This window comes from Chelonia mydas, chromosome 28 (genome assembly GCF_015237465.2).
Source record: "Chelonia mydas isolate rCheMyd1 chromosome 28, rCheMyd1.pri.v2, whole genome shotgun sequence".
Classification (NCBI taxonomy): Eukaryota; Metazoa; Chordata; order Testudines; family Cheloniidae; genus Chelonia; species Chelonia mydas.
Genome location: NC_051268.2, coordinates 5,144,295 through 5,163,384, shown reverse-complemented (window position 1 = coordinate 5,163,384; position 19,090 = coordinate 5,144,295). Strand labels below are relative to the sequence as shown.

At 46.2% G+C, this 19,090-nt stretch overlaps 3 protein-coding genes across 29 annotated transcripts in view; 2 read left to right on the top strand and 1 right to left on the bottom strand.

Moving 5' to 3' along the window:
• The window catches only part of LOC102943236 (zinc finger protein 883), a 2,438,435-nt gene that overhangs the window by 704,502 nt on the left and 1,714,843 nt on the right, over positions 1–19,090 (bottom strand). The gene's annotated exons all lie outside the window — the stretch shown is intronic.
• The window catches only part of LOC114020163 (zinc finger protein 501), a 1,907,800-nt gene that overhangs the window by 207,866 nt on the left and 1,680,844 nt on the right, over positions 1–19,090 (top strand). The gene's annotated exons all lie outside the window — the stretch shown is intronic.
• The window catches only part of LOC119564595 (zinc finger protein 883), a 1,467,279-nt gene that overhangs the window by 615,546 nt on the left and 832,643 nt on the right, over positions 1–19,090 (top strand). For 6 of the 18 annotated variants that reach the window (XM_043537432.1, XM_043537440.1, XM_043537458.1 and 3 more), the window contains 3 exons: positions 2,586–2,668; positions 6,135–6,261; positions 12,844–12,957. In XM_043537432.1, the coding sequence (XP_043393367.1) occupies positions 2,586–2,668; positions 6,135–6,261; positions 12,844–12,957 (324 nt within the window). Of the gene's footprint in view, positions 1–2,585; positions 2,669–3,747; positions 6,262–10,818; positions 11,023–12,843; positions 12,958–13,321; positions 16,493–19,090 lie in introns of those variants that run through there. The other 12 variants (XM_043537438.1, XM_043537437.1, XM_037887444.2 and 9 more) reach the window with 6 other exon arrangements.

Here is a 19,090-nt window from a genome sequence, read left to right as displayed (position 1 = left end):
CAGGCAGACTGGTAAGAAGCAGGGCACAAACCCCAGATTGGTTGAGGTCGATATGTAGATTTCACCAACCAAGTATGCAGCGTAAACGCATCAGGCACTGTAACAGCATTAACATGGAATCACAGACAGTCCCCTTGAGTCATCCCATAGATCTCACCATGCAGGTGAGCTCACCTTTGTGAAAGATTGTCCCTTACACCAGGAGTTCTCAACTTTTTCTTTCTGAGTCCTCCCCAACATGCTATAAAAACTCCACCGCCCACCTGGGCCACAATGACTGGTTTACAATATAAAAGCTAGGGCTGGCGTTAGGGGGTAGCAAGCAGGGCAACCGTATGAGGCCCCATGCCACAGGAGCCACCAAAGCTACATTGCTTAGACTTTGGCTTCAGCCCCGGTGGTGGGGCTGAGGACCATGGACTTCAGTCCCATGCACTGGGACTTCAACTTTCTCCTCTCGACTGCAGCAAGTCTAATGCTGGCCTTGCTTGGCAGCCTCCCTGAAACCTGCTCATGGCCTCCCAGGGGGCCCCAGACTCCTGGTTGAGAACCACTGCCTTACACCACGAATCATAGCAATGTTCAGGTTACTGCCAGTCCCAAAGGATCAGTCACTTATATATCAGTTGAATCTTAGACATCACAACCAAGACAACACTTGTATCCAGTCGTGTAATAACCTGTATTAAAATTTATTTAAAAGGAAACGAGTTGTTTACAAAGTTAAAGCAGGTCATCATAGAGATTTAGAAGAGTTACAGTTTAAATTTCAAAAGGTAATAGAAGCTTCTATAATAAGCAAGCTCTACATATCCTTTAGGACTAACCTAGGCTAAGCAATGCAACTAGTCAGATATTAACCCAGGCAGCGGCTCACAAGCATTCAATAACGTCTAAACACTAAACACATTCTTATAATTCTCATACCTGTTTTAACAATACTAACACAAGTGAGCCAGTCTGATTCCAGCTCTGCGTTTGTCCATGTTCAATTAAGATATGGGGGCTTTGTGCAAGAGCTAACACCTCATCTGCCAGTGTCACGGGCAGGGATGGTGTTTCTAGCCTCTGTTTGCCAGAAGCTGGGAATGGGTGACAGGGGATGGATCACTTGATGATGACCTGTTCCGTTCATTCCCTCTGAAGCACCTGGCATTGGCCACTGCGCTAGATGGACCATTGGTCTGACACAGTGGGCTGTTCTTATGTTCACAGTCTCTATCAGGAGTATCTACTCATTTGGTCTCACTGGGGAGCCACAGAAGGAAACAAGTTGTGCTGAGGCAAGAAGGCCCAGTCTCAGAGCCCCCGGCTCACTCTTGCCAAAAGCTAAAGCTAGGCCCAGCCCATGAAAGGGGGCACTCCAAGAAGAGACTGTATAAATGCTGGAGCATCAAACAACTATGTAAACTTAAGACAGCTGCCTTAGAGAAAATGACAGGGGAATCCCACAAAGTGACCCCTTGGATTCCGTTCTTCTCTGGCCTTTAGTTCACAGAATGATGGAACTGGAAGGGACCTTCAGAGGTCATCTAGTCCAGTCCCCTGCACTCAAGGCAAGTATTATCTAGACCATCCCTGACAGGTGTTTGTCCAGCCTGCTCTTAAAAATCCCCAATGATGGAGATTCCACAGCCTCCATAGGCAATTTATTCCAGTCCTTAAACATTCTGAGAGGAAGTTTTTCCTAATGTTCAACTAAACCGCCCTTGCTGCAATTTAAGCACATTGCTTCTTGTCCTATCCTCAGAGGTTAAGAAGAACAATTTTTCTCCCTCCCCTGTAATCTTTTATGTACTTGAAAACTGTGATCATGTCCCCTCTGTCTTCTCTTCTCCAGACTAAACAAATGCAATTTTTTCAATCTTCCCTCATAGGTCATGTTTTTTAGACCTTTAATCATTTTTATTGCTCTTCTCTGGACTTTCTCCAATTTGTCTACATCTTTCCTGAAATGTGGCACCCAGAACTGGACACAATACTCCAGTTGAGGCCTAGCAGTGAGGAGAAGAGCAGAAGAATTACTTCTCATGTCTTGCTTACAATACTCCTGCTAATACATCCCAGAATGATGTTTCCTTTTTTTGCAACAGTGTTACACTGTTGACTTATATTTAGCTTGTGATCCACTATGACCTCCAGATCCCTTCTGCAGTACTCCTTCCTAGGCAGTCATTTCCCATTTTGAATGTGCAACTGATTGTTCCTTCCTAAGTGGAGTACTTGCATTTGTCCTTATTGAATTTCATCCTCTTTACTTCAGACCATTTCTCCAGTTTTTCCAGATCATTTTGAATTTCAGTCCTATCCTCCAAAGCACTTGCAACCCCTCCCAGCTTGGTATTGTCCGCAAACTTGATAAGTGTAACAGAGAGACTCTGTTACAGGGAGGGTTTCACCCTGTCTCAGAGGGTTACACCCTGGTAGGAGGGGGCTAGACCTGTATTGAATAAGGTCACTCTGTGCTTCACAGTTTGGCAGAACCTAGGATGTCCATTAGCAGGGAAAAATCCTGGGGGGAGTCAGCATGTAATGGACGAAAGCCCCATCTGAATTCTCTCACATTGTCCTTCTCTTCCTGTCAGGCTACAGAATAACATCTACGTTTTGCTCCAGATCATCCCATTCTCCCAGAGGGAAGGAAATGGCTGCAATGGAGCTGTCTCAGGTAAGAGATTATCAGGTTGCTGGTGGTGGGTTCTGCTTGGAGGGAGAGGAGCAGTAAAGGCATAGGAAGGTGGTAGCTGCTAGAGATGGTGAGAGGCAGGAAATATCTAGGGTGGAGAAAGGGAGGGATAGGATGTGACAAACCTGCTGAGGCTTGTGTAATCTAGGGTGTGATGGGTTGTCACCCCCGGGGTGCAGTCTGGGGGACTTCTGGGAACCGCTATGCCCTCTAACCTTCAAGCTGGGCTGGTCCTTCTCACACTGCTTTGCTGGAGATTCAGCCAGCCTCTCCAGGCCCTGTTAACACAAAAAACTACAGCAGGTGCACCATACCCAACTAAGCTACCTGAGTGCTTTACCTAAACCACTCAGGACAGATAGAAGACAACAGCCAATTTTCCAGCTCCTCAACCTTTCACACTTGCTGTAGTATAAATCCAGAATTATACCATCGTATAGTGCACAGGGATCTCTATAATGTAAGCTCATTAATATAGTTTGCCTTCCCCTAGATATGGAAAGATATGCACAACAAGCTTGTGCTAACCAAGCTGAGATTTTCCCCAGACAATTCACTCAAAATATTTAACACTGGTTAAGATAAAGCATTAAACAAGTTTATTAACTGCAGAAAGATAGATTTTAAGTGATTATTGCTAGAAGAAAAAAGGAGCAGGTTGACCCAGAGGCGGATATGAGTACAGGCTTCTTTATTGCGATACTTGTTCCCCTCGACCCAATTGTCGAGTAAGCACTGCATTAGTTACATCACACTCCTTTTATCTAAGTTAGTATGTACACACCTACATCCATTACAACACCCCAAAACCCTTTATTAAGTAATAGAAACACCCATACTGTTAGTATATCCATCCCTATTGCTATTATTCACAGCATTAGGCATGTCATAGAAGCATTTTTACCTTGAAAATACAGTTCTTTGCAATAATGTGTTGCTACAAATTTCCCTAATAAGCAGTTCTCAGGGGAGGGAGGAAGGGGCCATAAGTCAGGGCTTGTTTATGTATCTGGGAAAGGAAGGGAGGGGGAAATAACGTTTCTTTTACCTTTTTCACACAGAGGACATTCATTCCGACAACTTCATTTCTCATGCAGCTGCATCCTTATCAATTCTTACAAGCAACAGGGAAAGGAAAATTATGGCAACTTATTTATTTATTTATTACTTACTTATTTATTTAAGAAAAGAATTACTGCTTGCTTATGCCTTTGTCCCCTAATGCCATGTCAGCACGTTAGCAGCTTCCTAGCTCTTTTACTTAACCCTTAACATATCCCAACAATTATAAGTGATAGCAAGCAGATCAAAGCAGATTACTTAGGAAATAACCAAAAACTCAGACTAAGCCTTACATGCTAGATGGATAGAATTTGAATTAGCAGTTTCTCACCCTGACTGATAAACTTGCTGGACTGCTTGTATCCGTACACGAGCTAGAAATCCCTCTACCCTGGCACCAGCACTTCCCCCAGTTCAGTCTTTGTTCCTCAGGTGTTTCCAGGAGTTCTCTTGTGTGGGAATGAGGCCAGAGATGATGTCACACCCCACCTCATGTAGCTTTTCCACATGGCGGGAACTCTTTGTTCGAAACTCAGTTCCCAGTTCAATTTGTGGAAAAATACAGGTAGCAAAATGGAGTTCAGTGTCATGTGGTCTGGTCACATGCCCTAGCATGCCATGCTGAGTGCTAAGCTCTTCCACGGTCCATTGTCTTTGTTGATGAGCCATCAGCACTGTCTGGCTTCTTCACTGTTGTACCTGAAAGGCTAGTTGTGGGTGTTACCCAGAGTAAGCACATTTGAAATGCAGCTACATAGTCAATATCCATAACTTCAGTACAAACAAGATCTATGCAAAAAAATAGGATAATCATATTCAGCAAATCATAACTTTTCCAGTGACACAGCACGTGATGCATCTTGCACAACTTGCATCATAATTATGTCCCAATCATTTATAATCATATCACTATGCAGAATATGGGGTGTAGTGTCCGATAGGGCCTAATTTCAAGGCACAGGAGTTGCGAATGGAACTTCCCCTCTTTGTGGAACAGGAAATAACCTCCAGCCAGGGCTGGGAAAACTTCCCAGACTGCCAGTGCTGGAGCCTGAATCTACTGACATTTCATTAGACACCACCACCCCCAATCTTTGTGGCAACTGCAAACTTTATCAGTGATGATTTTATATTCTCTTCTAGGTCATTGAAAAGAATATTAAATAGCACAAGGCCAAGATCCAATCCTTGTGGGAACCCGCTAGAAATAAATCCACTCGACCATGGTTCCCCATTTACAATCACAATTTTTAATCTATTTAACGTGTGCCATGTTTATTTAGTATCATTCTAGTTTTCTAGTCAAAATATTGTGCTGAACCAGGTCATATGCCTTACAGAATTCTAGGTATATTACATCAATACTATTTATTGCAACCAAACTTTTGATCTCATCCAATAAGGATATCCAGTTAGTTTGATAGGATCTATTTTCTCCAAACCTTTGTTCATGGGTACTAATTATATTATTCTCCTTTAATTCTTTATTAATAAAATCCAGTATCAGCTGCTCCATTATGTTGTCCAGTATCGATGTCAGACTGACACTCCTGCAGTTAGCTGGGTCATCTCTTTTACACCTTTTAAATATTGGCACAGCATTAGCTTTATTCCAGTCTTCTGGAATTTCCCCAGTGTTCCAAGTTCTAATTAAAATCAACATTAACAGTCCACCAGGCCTTTTAAAACTCTTGGATACAAGTTATGTGGACATGCTGATTTAAACAATTCTAGCTTTAATAGCTGCTGTTTCACATCCTTGTGAGTTCTTGTTGGAATGGAAAGAGTGTCATTATCATCAACATCTTATGATATGAGTAGATCATCTGTTTTTCTCCAAATCTAGGAGGGAAATATTTATTGAACACTTTTACCTCTTCTGTATTATTTTTGATAATTCTGCCATTTCCACCTAGTAATTTATCACTACCATTGTTAGGATTAATTTTGTACTTAGTATACTTTTAAAAACTTCCTTCTTATTTTCATTAATTGGTTATTGATTTCTGATAGCTTCCCTTACCAATTTTCTACAATTCTGACCTTCTCACTTATATTCTTTACTATTGACTTCCCCTTTCTTCCATATATTTTATTTGGAGTGTGTTAGGATTCCCACCAGCAGGGTCCAGAGACAGCCCCATCTCCTATATCAAGCTCTGGCTAGTAGGTATGTGATAAATGTGAAGACCCTGCCTCTGTCTGTCAGCTGGGAGACACAAAGTTTCTCTCTTTCTACCCTCTGATGCCTCCTGGCTGCTCTAAGCAAGGTGGGGTGGAACTCTGTGCCTTGTGGAGCTTCCATTTACCTGGTGCTGCTGTTCCATGAATAATGGGGTTGTGACTGGGGCAGCAGATACTGAGCGTTGGACTCTTGCTCTCTCAGGGGCCAGTGACTTTCGAGGAGGTGGCTGTGTATTTCACCAGGGAAGAGGAGGCTCTGCTCAACCCCACTCAGAGAGCCCTCTACAGAGACGTCATGCAAGAGAACTATGAGGCGGTGGTCTTTCTGGGTAAGGAGTCCTGTTCCCTCAGTTCTTAGAAGCTGTGGGGTCTCTAAAGAACCTGAGTAGTAATAACTTTATACCTTCATTTGTCATACAAGTTTCCTTGCCCCCCTTTTTTGCTTTATCTCTCACCCACTAGAATAATTTTTGGACACGTGCCTTTTTGGTGCCATCAGTTATTTTAAAATTGCATTTAATGTATCCTTATTTGATACATTCATAGCTACAGCTTTCGTGCCTTTTCCTCATTTTAAGAGGAAAATATGTCACCTGTAGAATTCTAAATTGAGTAAATAGGTCGATGACTGATGCATGGCTTGTGTGACCGTCGGATGAGCTCCTCTTTTGATAGGAGAGCGCATAATGTTGCCATTCAGGACCCCACAGGTGAAGGGAGAACAGAGCCATGCGAGGGGAGGAGAAGTGGGGGAGTAGATAATTCTGGGGTTCCAGGAAATGGCGAGGGTGTGTGCAGGGTTACAGCTAAGAAGCAGCAGGGAGGGAGGAGTAGTGAGAGACAAGGAGGAACACAAGAAGCTTCCAAGGTGCCGGGAGGTGGTGATGGCTGAGAGTAATGGGAAGAAGAGGGAGGGGAGCGTGGAGGAAGGGCACCCAGGAAGTGGGCTGCATGGGTCAGTGAGGAGGAGGAGATGTTTTGGGATCTAGAGCTGTGGGGATCCCAGACTTTTAACCCCAAATCCCTACCCAAGTCTTGTTGCTTTAGAGCCTTCGCTCGTTTTATTTCTGTTGGTTTCACTTCTTTTTACATTTCCCCCCCAAATATTATTATTTTAACTCTTGAACTCCTCTCCCACTCGTTGCCCCCCTCCCCATATAACCTCCCCATCTCTATGCACAGCGACCCTGGCCACCATTCCTGAGTCCTTGCTGCACTCCTCCCTCCTGTAGCAGTGCCATTATCCAGGCACAAGTGGGCACTGTTTACACCTCTAAGCCCTAGTCTACACTACGAGTTTAGGTCTAATTTAGCAGCGTTAGATCGATTTAACCCTGCACAACGTCCACACAACAAAGCAATTTTTGTCAACTTAAAGGGCTCTTAAAATTGTTTTCTGTACTCCTCCCCGACAAGGGCATTAGCACTGAAATCAACATTGCTGGGTCGAATTGGGGTAGTGTGGATGCAATTGGACAGTATTGGCCTCTGGGAGCTATCCCAGGAGTGCTCCATTGTGACCACTCTGGACAGCTCTTTCAACTCAGATGCACTAGCCAGGTACACAGGAAAAGTACCGGGAACTTTTGAATTTCATTCCTGTTTGGCCGGCGTATCATGGTGTGACCATGCAGAGCTCATCAACAGAGGTGACCATGAAGTCCCAGAATCGCAAAAGAGCTCCAGCTTGGATCGAACCGGAGGTACTGGATCTGATCACTGTATGGGGAGACGAATCCGAGCTATCAGAACTCCATTCGAAAAGACGAAATGCCAAAATATTTGAAAAAATCTTGAAGGGCTTGAAGGACAGAGGCTATAACAGGGACCTGCAGCAGTGCTGCGTGAAACTTAAGGAGCTCAGGCAAGTGTACCAAAGAGGCAAACGGCTGCTCTGGGTCAGAACCCCAGACATGCCGCTTCTATGATGAGCTACATGCAGTTCTAAGTGGTGCCCTACCACTACCCCACCCCTGTATGTGGACTCCTGCAAGGGGAGAGTCTCATGCAACAGGGATGAGGATTTTGGGGACAAGGAAGATGATGATGATGAGGCAGAGGATGAATCTTTCTCCCTGACAGCCAGGAACTGTTTATCACCCTGGATCCAATACCCTCCCAAGTGGGCTCCCGGACCTTGAAGGCAGAGAAGGCACCTCTGGTGAGTGTATCTTTGTAAATATAATAAATGGTTTAAAAGCAAGCGTGTTTAATGATTAATTTTCCCTGAAGATTTGGGATGCATTTGCGGCCAGTACAGCTCCTGGAAAAGTCTGTTAACGTGTCTGGGGATGGAGCAGGAAATCCTCCAGGGACATCTCAATGAAGCTTTCCTGGATGTACTCCCAAAGCCTTTGCAAAAGTTTTCTGGGGAGGGCAGCTTATTCCGTCCTCCATGATAGGACACTTTACCACGCCAGGCCAGTAGCACGTAGTCTGGATTCATTGCGTAACAAACCATGGCAGCATATGGTCCCGGTGTTTGCTGGCTTTCAAGCAACATCCATCTTTATCTCTCTCTGTTATCCTCAGGAGAGTGATATCATTCATGGTCACCTGGTTGAAATAGGGGAATTTTATTCAGGGGACATTCAGAGGTGGCCGTTCCTGCTGGGCTGTTTGCCTGTGGCTGAAAAGAAATCATCCCCGCTTTTAGCCACGCGGTGGGCGGGGCCCATTCACGCTGAGCTGTTCGCATTTGGCTGGCAGAGATCTTTCCTGATACTAGTCACACGGTGGGAAGATGGGTGAAGCGATCATCCCAGAGAATTGGATGAGGGGAGTTTGTTGGGTTGTGCAGAACATTAACCCGAAAACCGCAAACCCCTCCTTTTAAGTGGCGAATCCAAGGGGTGCTTGGTATGAGAATGGAGGGCGCTGCTGTTTGAAACCATTCAGCGTGAAAGAGTCTACCCATTGTTCTCTAAAATGTCTTTTAAATACTACTCTCCCTTTTTTCCTCCTGCAGCTGCAATATGTTTCAATGCTCCCCCTATCATCTCCATCCCAGAGGCTAGCGCAGATAAGAAGGCAAAAAAAATGCACTCGCGATGAAATGTTCTCTGAGCTCAGGCAGTCCTCCCGCACTGAAAGAGCTCAGCAGCATGCCTGGAGGCAGACAATGGCAGAGTCCAGGAAAGCAGAAAATGAACTTGAGGAGAGGTGGCGGGAGCAAGATAAGTGGCAGCAGCATGATGAGAGGATGCAGAAGGCAATGCTGAGGCTACTGGAGGATCAAATTGATATGCTCCGGTGTGTGGTTGAGGCTGCAGGAAAGGCAGCAGGAGCACAGACTGCCGTTGCAGCCTCTGTGTAACTGCCGCCCTCCTCCCCCAAGTACCATAGCCTCATCACCCAGAAGCCCAAGAACGCAGGGGGAGCCCTCCGGGCACCCAACCACTTCACCCCAGAGGACTGCCCAAGCAACAGAAAGCTGGCCTTCAATAAGTTTTGAAGTGCAGTGTGGCCTTGTTCGTCCCTCCTCCCCTTCTCCACCACCCCACCCTGTGCTTCCTCCTCCCCCACCCCTCCCGGGCTACCTTGGCAGTTATCCCCCTATTTGTGTGACGAATTAATAAAGAATGCATGAATTGAAACAACAATGACTTTATTGCCTCTGCAAGCAGTGATTGAAGGGGGGAGGGGAGGGCGTTTGGCTTACAGGGAAGTAGAGTGAACCAAGGGGGTGGGTTTTCATCAAGGAGAAACAAACAGAACTGCCACACCATAGCCTGGTCAGCCATGAAACTGGTTTTCAAAGCTTCTCTGATGCGCAGCACACCGTGCTGGTGCTCTTCTAACCACCCTGGTGTCTGGCTGCGCGTAATCAGCAGCCAGGCGATTTTGCCTCAACCTCCCACCCCGCCATAAACATCTCCCACTTACTCTCGCAGAGATTGTGGAGCACACAGCAATCAGTAATAACAGTGGGAATATTGGTTTCGCTGAGGTCTAACCAAGTCAGTAAACTGCGCCAGGGAGCTTTTAAACATCAAATGCACATTCTACCACCATTCTGCACTTGCTCAGCCTATAGTTGAACAGATCCTGACTACTGTCCAGGCTGCCTGTGTATGGCTTCATGAGCCATGGCATTAAGTAGGTAGGCTGGGTCCCCAAGGATAACTATAGGCATTTGAACATCCCCAGTGGTTATTTTCTGGTCTGGGAAGTAAGTCCCTTCCTGCAGCTGTTCAAACAGACCAGAGTTCCTGAAGATGCGAGCATCCAGGCTCCTTTGATCTTCGAGCCTGTCCCTCCTGAGGTTGTATGGCCCAGTTCTTGTTTCTTACATTCTCCTTTTCCAGAAGAATTAGAGGCTGTTGCTCCTGAATTTAGTGTTTAATTCCCAAACCTTCTCCACACACTGGGGGAGTTTAATTCTCCCTCCCATTGCACCTGAGTCATTAGATTTCCTCATTCCCCAAAATGTGCTTTTGCGATATCACAGTTCCGGGGTAGTTAAGTCTTTGACCTGCCTCCATGCTCTGCTCAAGGAATGCCCTCTCCAGTATCAGGACTCTACCCAGCCCCTCTCTATGAGTAGGGACCCACATGCCTCTCCTTTTTGACCAGGGTTTGAGGATTGCAGCTTGTCCTCCACTGTGTTCACTGGACTAAAGTCCAGTTCCTGTGCTTTCCTTTCTCTCCAAGGGTTGTGAGCTGTGTGTGTGTGTGTGAGAGAGAGAGAGAGAGAGAGAGGTGGGAATTTTGGTGATACTTCTATGATGCCAATATGCACCTCAGTTTCCTTCTGTGTTTGGGATTGCTATGATTATAAAGAGCAGGAGGCATGAGGTGTTTTGTCACGTAGCTGTCATGGGGTGATGTGAATGGGTCATTAAGGACAGGCTGGGACCAACCTATGTCAATGGTATACCCAACAGAGACAAGGGAATAATTGTCACCTGTCCATGGGAGGATCTCCGCTTGGCTAAGTGAAGCATACATGGACTCGTTATGTTATTGGGAGCAGGAAGAACTGGGCTCGCAGGCGCAGGGAGCTCTACCGGAGCAAAGACAAATGGACAGGCAAAGTGAAAGGAAACAAAACTGTTTTCAACAGCAGCATGGCTCAAGGGCATTGTCCAGTATGGGCTATATTGTCTTCTTTGCTTCTCTGTCCTCATCTAAGGGCTTTCTAATGCTGTGTTTTGCTTGATTAATAATCCCTGCTATGTTTTAAAAGTCTGCCCAGTGTGACAGCAAAAGCTTGCTGAGGTGCACTGAAGCATGAATGAGGAACGGTCTCTGAAGAGGAGTGTAGTTCAGCCTGGCCTGCTGGCAGAGCTCACGGGTTGAAATAGGAGTGTTGAAGCCAGAGGCTCAGTCTCAGGTGGTGAAGCTGCATGGCCTATCCTTGTGGAAGAGTGGGACCCCTTGGGGGTCTAGCGCACTCAAGAGGCACCTCCCAAGGACTGTTTAAAAGCCAGGGCATTGCACGGATGCTATGCATCTATGACAGTGTGCCAGAGGTTAAGCCTTATGGGGAAAAGATATAAAACAAGAAAAGGATCTAAATGCGTATTTACCATCACCCCCTCATCAGTGGGAAACACTTTGGAACTGATCAGGGAATTACAACCTTCATCTAAGGTTTACCTCTTGGTTATCAGGTCACATCAGTTTTGCTAGAGGGCTTTCCCTTCACCCTCCCACTTCCCTGGTTCTCGTCACGCAGACCACAAGCAACATAAGACCAGAAGTCCGAAGGGCAGATAATGCGATGTTTATTGGGGTTAATTTACAAGCAAGCATATTCCGAAGCCATTCACACCAGTCGGGCTTATCACTATACACACATAATCTGTTCCCCAGTGTTCCATTCCCAGCTGTGATGCAGCAGAGCATATACCCCGCGTCCCCCTTCCCAGCTCTGATACAGCAGAGCATTTCCCCCACGTCCTCCTTCCCAGCTCTGCTGCCGCAGAGTATTGCCTGGGTCCCTGTTCCCATTCCTCCATTAATAAACCTGATTCTAATTTCCCTTCCCCTTCCCGTTTGACCCCAGTTTATATAGTCATATTCTCAGCTATACCTTAACCAATCATTTTACTGAAATATAACTAACCAATCCTAACATATTGTGACGTAATTTTCTAACCAATTATATCCTACTACCCTAATTAACTTACACCTAGCAAAATTAATTATATAGCAGACAAACAGAGAACCAGACAGATTAACAATAGAAAAGTGGTGGCCATAAAAACAAAACAATACAGAAATGAGCGTACCACAACCATTGATGAGTGATTTCTTGCCAGATAGGATGCTATCAAACTAAATTTTCTTTATCTGGTGGTGATGGGCACTATCTGGACAGGATCGTCTTCCTAACAACCCAATACCACCTTATTTCAGTGTGACTGGTTTAGGCTGTGATGATGTGACCATACGCTTCCCAGCTTATGGCTGCCCCTGCTGCTTAGCGGAAGAACAAGGCCTCAGTCTATCCTAGTGAGAGAAGGCCCATACACAGGCAGACTGAGATTTTGGTTCTTTGTTTTTATACCCCTGTAACTAGCTAAGTGATAAAAATACACCTAAGTTCTTAAAGTATAGGCTTTACAAGCAGGCCTGAATATCTATATTTTCATAGAGGGTTCTACCCCTTCCCCATTTTGTGTCTGTCTTGTCTATTGAGATAGTAAATTGTTCAGGGCATGGGCCATCTACTATTCTGTGTTTGTTCTTGTCCTAGCACAATGGGGACCCACTGTTAGCTGGTCCTTAGGCATTAAGGTAATGAATATGATTTAGAATAATAATAACTCCTGGGTTGAGCTAAGGAAGCTGGCTTTGGGATGTTACTGCTTAAAAATGAGCTGGGCTTAAAATCATGGAATATTCTTTGTGACAAGTATCCCACAAATTCTACTGACCTCCCTTGTTTTCTTTGCCTTGAGCAGGGTTTCCAGTTTCCAAACCTGATGTGATCTCGCAGCTGGAACAAGGGGAAGAGGCATGGGTCCCAGACCTCCAGGGCTCTGAGAAAGAAGTGCTCCCAAGAGCTGCTTGCACAGGTGAGGAATTGGTTAAAGCAATTCAAAAACTATCCATGAACACAGGAAACATTTGGGATGCCCTATAAAGACCTTGTGAGCTCTCCAAGTTCAGGATTGTTCCCTGCAGATGTGGAATCATTAGGCAGATGTCACTCATGGCTTCCCACCTATCCTGACTGAAAACTGGCAGCAGGTCCCTCCCCGATCTCGCTTTCCCCTGAGTGTTCTGGTGAGATGGGGACCAAAACTGATCCCTTCCTCTCTCCTTTGGGGAAAGGTTTGGAGAAAATCAGCTCCTGATAGGTTTGATCTCTCCCACACACATTTTAGTTCATCCCTTCTTCCATTCCTGTCGCTGAGAATTCCTTTCTCTGTGGTGCAGGGAGTGACCTATGTCTGGATTCTCTCTGTCTCCCATCAGGTGATGGGATGGTGAGTGAGAATGAGGAGAAACCCCAGCAGGCAGATGCTGAGCAAGTAGAACCACATGGGATGTTATCAGGAAGACCCAAAGGGCACGTTTCTGGGAGTTGTGCACTCCCAGAAAAAGCAAACACCTGTGAGACTCAGCAGAGGCCAGAGGAAAGCTTCAGTAGCCTCTCAGACCTTATTAGACATGAGAGAATCAACTTGGAAGAGACACGCTACTCATGTCGTGAGTGTGGGAAAAGCTTCAATGGGAGCTCAGACCTTTTCACACATCAGGGAATCCACAGAGGAGACAGACCTTACATATGCTCTGAGTGTGGGAAACGCTTCAATCGGAGCTCACACCTTATCACACATCAGACAATCCACACAGGTGAGAAACCTTATGGATGCTCTGAGTGTGGGAAACGCTTCAGTCGGAGCTCATACCTCATCACACATAGGAGAATCCACACGGGTGAGAAACCTTATGGATGCTGTGAGTGTGGGAAATGCTTCAGTTGGAGCTATGCCCTCATCGCACATCAGAGAATCCACACAGGAGAGACGCCCTTCACTTGCTCTGAGTGTGGGAAAAGCTTTAATCGGCACTCACAGCTTACCACACATCGCAGAATCCACACAGGAGAGAAACCCTACATGTGCTCTGAGTGCGGGAAATGCTTCAGTCGGAGGTCTGCCCTTATCACACATCGGAGAATCCACACAGGAGAGACGCCATACACATGCTCTGAGTGCGGGAAAAGCTTCAATCAGAGCTCAAACCTTATCACACATCGTAGAATCCACACAGGAGAGACGCCATACACGTGCTCTGAGTGCGGGAAAAGCTTTAATCGGCACTCACAGCTTATCACACATCGTAGAATCCACACAGGAGAGATGCCCTACACGTGCTCTGAGTGCGGGAAAAGCTTCAAACAGAGCTCTACCCTGAGCAGACATCAGAGAATCCATACAGGAGAGAGACCCTACACATGCTCTGAGTGCGGGAAGAACTTCATTGAGCGCTCAGACCTTGTTAGACATCATAGAATCCACAGTGGAGAGAGACCCAACACATGCTCTGCGTGTGGGAAAATCTTCAATCAGAGGTCATTCCCTATTAGACAAGAGAAAATCCACATGGGAGAGAACTGTAAGAAATGCCTTGATTTGGGCTGACCAAAGATTTGTTTTTTAAAAAATCACATTGCTAATTCCAATATGTAATGTTATTGACATAAGCTGGGACCGTACAGATCATTGTTGCAACCAAGGTCCTGTAGTGGCATCAAATCTTATATAAAGGGTGTCAAATGAGGTGTCTAAGACAAGGTTATGCTTTGCTGATTATGATTATGCTATCTGTATGTGTGTATCATTTTTGTAGTTGAAGTTATGAATATTGGTTCTATACTGTCTGTAGTTCAAACTTATGTTATGCTTCTCAGTGACACCCCAGACAAGTTGGTGTCAGCTCTGCCTAGCCTGCTTGATGGCCCATTAAGGACCATCAGCGACACAACTGACCCATTCAGAGAAGGCAGACACGCCTTGGGACTCAGCAAGGTGTGCAGGGACCTGCCTCTGGACAGAACCCTGAGGTGTTTCCAGGCCGTGTGATGGGCAGCTTGTCTTTGGGACAAAGAGAAAGACCACATGGCAAGAGACTGTAAAAAGCTGCTGCAGCTCCTCCAACTTGTCTTCAATCCTGCTTCATACCTCTGGAGGGACTTCGCTGCACTGAAGCTTTGAACCAAGGACTGAAAGACCCATCCCAGCTGGGGATGTTCTCCAGAGACTAGATTTGAACCTGCAGTTTATTCTATCACAGCTACAAGCCAGAACCAAGAACTTTGTCATTACTGTATGGAATTGATTCCGTTTAACCAATTCTAGCTCTCATCTGTATCTTTTTCCTTTTATGAATAACCCTTTAGATTTTAGATTCTAAAGGATTGACAAGAGCATGATTTGTGGGTAAGATCTGATTTGTACATTGACCTGGGTCTGTGGCTTGGTCCTTTGGGATCGAAAGAACCTTTTTTCTTTTACTGGGGTATTGGTTTTCATAACCATTTGTCCCCATAACGAGTGGCACTGGTGGTGATACTGGGAAATTGGGGTGTGTACGGGAATTGCTCATGTGACTTGTGGTTAGCCAGTGGGGTGAAACCAAAGTCTTCTCTGTCTGGCTGGTTAGGTTTGTCTTGGTGTGCACAGAAACCCCAGCCTTGGGCTGTAACTGCCCTGCTTGAAGCAATTTGTCCTGAATTGGCGCTCTCCGTTGGGTCCCACCAGAACCAGCATCGTTACAGTGGCATAGTCGTGGTAGGATCCACAGAACCAGGTCAATTAAGCTTTGGGTCAGAACTCCACGGCTATCCAAATTTGAATGTTGGTATTGAGAGTTTGGTTGGTTAAAGAGTAGTTGCAATGGGTGAGCAAGGAGCATACGAGGGCCTTGACAAAAAAGCCCTGAAAGATTTGTGTTCAGAAAAGGGGATAAGCTTTAGAAAGAAAGCTACAAATCAAGAACGGAGAGATCTGTTAATGGCCAGTTATCAGAAGGCAGGAGCACAGGGCTTACCTGGTACTACAGAAGCAGTGAAACTGCAAGCCCTGAGAGACGGCCTGCAGTTAGAACATGAACAAAATCTGGCAGGAACTGGAATGAGAGAGAAAGGAGCCTTGGCCCAGCTGGAGAAGGAGGCTGATGAAGGAAAGGGCTCATAAGGGGCATCTGGAGCGGCTGGCTGCTAAGGAGAGGGTTCGCCAGATGCCACAAGAAACTGACCGACTTCAGCTCCAAATCAAAAAAGCAAGAGAAGAACAGCAGAAAGTGTATCCTCTTGAAAGTCCAGTTTATAACAATGTTGGTATGTTGTATAACTCCGAGCAGTTGTCTGAGTGTAACCAAATGTACCCCAACACTGCCACCTTTAATGTAAATGCTGTTACTATGGGTTCAGTAGAAGGTGACTCCGTAAATTGTGCCAATGCTCTGTATGGGAGTGGTAGTGAAAAATTCATAGAGAGTGTAAAAGTCAATGGTAAAAGCTGGTTGGGGCAAATTATGGCTTCTAACATCACTGCTAAACCCAGGGTTGTGAGTTCAATCCTTGAGGGGGCCATTGCGGGATCTGGGGCAAAAAATGGGAATTGGTCCTGCTTTGAGCAGGGGGTTGGACTAGATGACTTCCTGAGGTCATAGAATATCAGGGTTGTAAGGCCAAAGTTCAAACTACTAGGCTATCCTTCCCCCCAGAACACACTTTATGTTAAAAGGCCTTGTTATACTGCTGTTTCACAGTTAATGCCTGTAAACAGTTTTGTAACTTTTCACAGGGGAAAAGACAGTCCAAACCGGCTGTGCTGTATGAAAAGGGAAACTGAGGCACAGTACCATATTGCTTTCATAGCTACATGCCAAGATTCCTGTACTATAAAGAACAGTATTTACATTAAGTTGATGTTAATTAGGCTCCAGACATTTGCCAGAGCTTGTATGGATAAAGTAGCTATGTTCTTTAGCTCTTGGCAAGATTACATGAGACATACAGGAACCATGCTGCAAGAGCAGATCCAATCCACTATTGTTCTAACCAAGTTTTACCTTGAGTTGGTAAAGAGAATCAATCATGTTATTGAACATGACTTTGATAAACCATTTTATTATACACTGATACAGCTTCTAACCCAATACTTGCTGTAGTAAGACAGAACCAAGGATGGGGAGCTCTTGGGATGCCGTCAGTGATGTTTGTATCATCCCTTCCTGCATCAATTTTTTGTTGGGGGTGTGACGTTACTGACATGAACTGGGCCCGTATAGATCATTGTTGCAATCAAGGTCCTGTAGTGGCACCAAATCTTGTATAAAGGGGGTCGAATGAGGTGTCTAAGACAAGGTTATGCTTTGCTGGTTATGATTATGCTGTCTGTATGTGTGTATCATTTTTGTAGTTAAAGTTATGAATATTGGCTCTCTCCTGTCTGTATTTCAAACTTCTGCTATGCTTCTGGGGGACATCCCAGACAAGTTGGTGTCAGCTCTGCCTAGCCTGCTTGATGGCCCATTAAGGACCATCAGCGACACAACTGACCCATTGAGAGATGGCAGACACGCCTTGCCACTCAGCAAGGTGTGCAGGGACCTGCCTCTGGACAGAACTCTGAGGTGTTTCCAGGCCGTGTGATGGGCAGCTTGTCTTTGGGACAAAGAGAGAGACCACATGGCAAGAGACTGTAAAAAGCTGCTCAAGCTCCTCCATCTTGTCTTCAGTCCTGCTTCTTACCTCTGGAGGGACTTTGCTGCACTGAAGCTTTGACCCAAGGACTGAAAGACCCATCCCAGCTGGGGATGTTCTCCAGAGACTGGATTTGAACCTGCAGTTTATTCTATCACTGCTACAAGCCTGACCCAAGAACTTTGCCATGACTGCATGTCATTGATTCCATTTAACCAATTCTAGCTCTCATCTGCATCTTTTTCCTTTTATGAATAACCCTTTAGATTTTAGATTCTAAAGGATTGTCAACAGCGCGATTTGTGGGTAAGATCTGATTTGTATATTGACCTGGGTCTGGGGCTTGGTCCTTTGGGGTCGAGAGAACCTTTTTTCTTTTATTGGGGTATTGGTTTTCATAACCATTCGTTGCCATAACAAGTGGCGCTGGTGGAGATACTGGGAAACTGGAGTGTCTAAGGGAATTGCTTGTGTGACTTGTGGTTAGCCAGTGTGGTGAGACCAAAGTCTGCTCTGTTTGGCTGGTTTGGTTTGCCTTAGAGGTGGAGAAACCCCAGCCTTGGGCTGTAACTGCCCTGCTTGAAGCAATTTGTCCTGAATTGGCACTCTCAGTTGGGTCCCACCAGAACCAGCAGCGTTACAGGGGGGAAGAACGGGAACATTGTGCACTCGGGAGGAGGCGGGGCTGGGGTGGGGATTTGGAGAAGGAGTTGAATGGGGCAGGGAGGGGGTGGAGTTGGGGCAGGGACTTTGGGGAAGGGGTTGGAATGGGGGCGGGGCAGGGATGGAGTCAGGGTGGGGCCGGGGGCAGAGGGGGGTTGAGCACCCACAGCGCCAGAAGAAGTTGGCGCCTATGCCCAAGGCCACCATAGCACATCATCTTGGCCAGAAAGGAGCCCACTGGGAGTCACCATTGCTTCATCTCCTTCCACCCAGAACCCGCTTCTTCTCCTGGGCTGCAAGTAGCCATCCGTGGGCTGCCAAGAGACAGTCACCGGATTCTACCTCCCAGCGGCCAACACCATCTCCCCAGGCTTTGTCAGAACGAATGGTGGCGCTCTACTAACCCTACTTAGCCGCACTGAGGCACTTAGCTTCTACCCTGCCTTCCTCAGCATGACTTTCCTCTTTTGCCCCATTCCTGCCTCTCTTTCTCCTTTGGCAAGTCACGCCAAGGAGGGCAGCCGGGAGAGCCAGACTTCATAGGCCAAAGTCCCAGGGCAGAGGAGGCCAAGCCACAAGACTCCAAAAGGTGACTGGCCTAGACCCTCAAGCTTTCCAGGTGCTTTCTCTGCCGATGTCACCACTCTCTGTCATGCAGGGGTTGGGGTTATCCCAGGACCTGGCCAGTGGCAGAAGGAGGAGAGCCTTACTGGACAGCTGGTAGATGCGATACTTTCCCCTCTTCTTAACCAGCACTAATACCAGGCCAGGCTACGGCTGGGTAGAGCATGAGAGAGAGCAGCAGGTTTCCCCTATTCTTTCCGGCT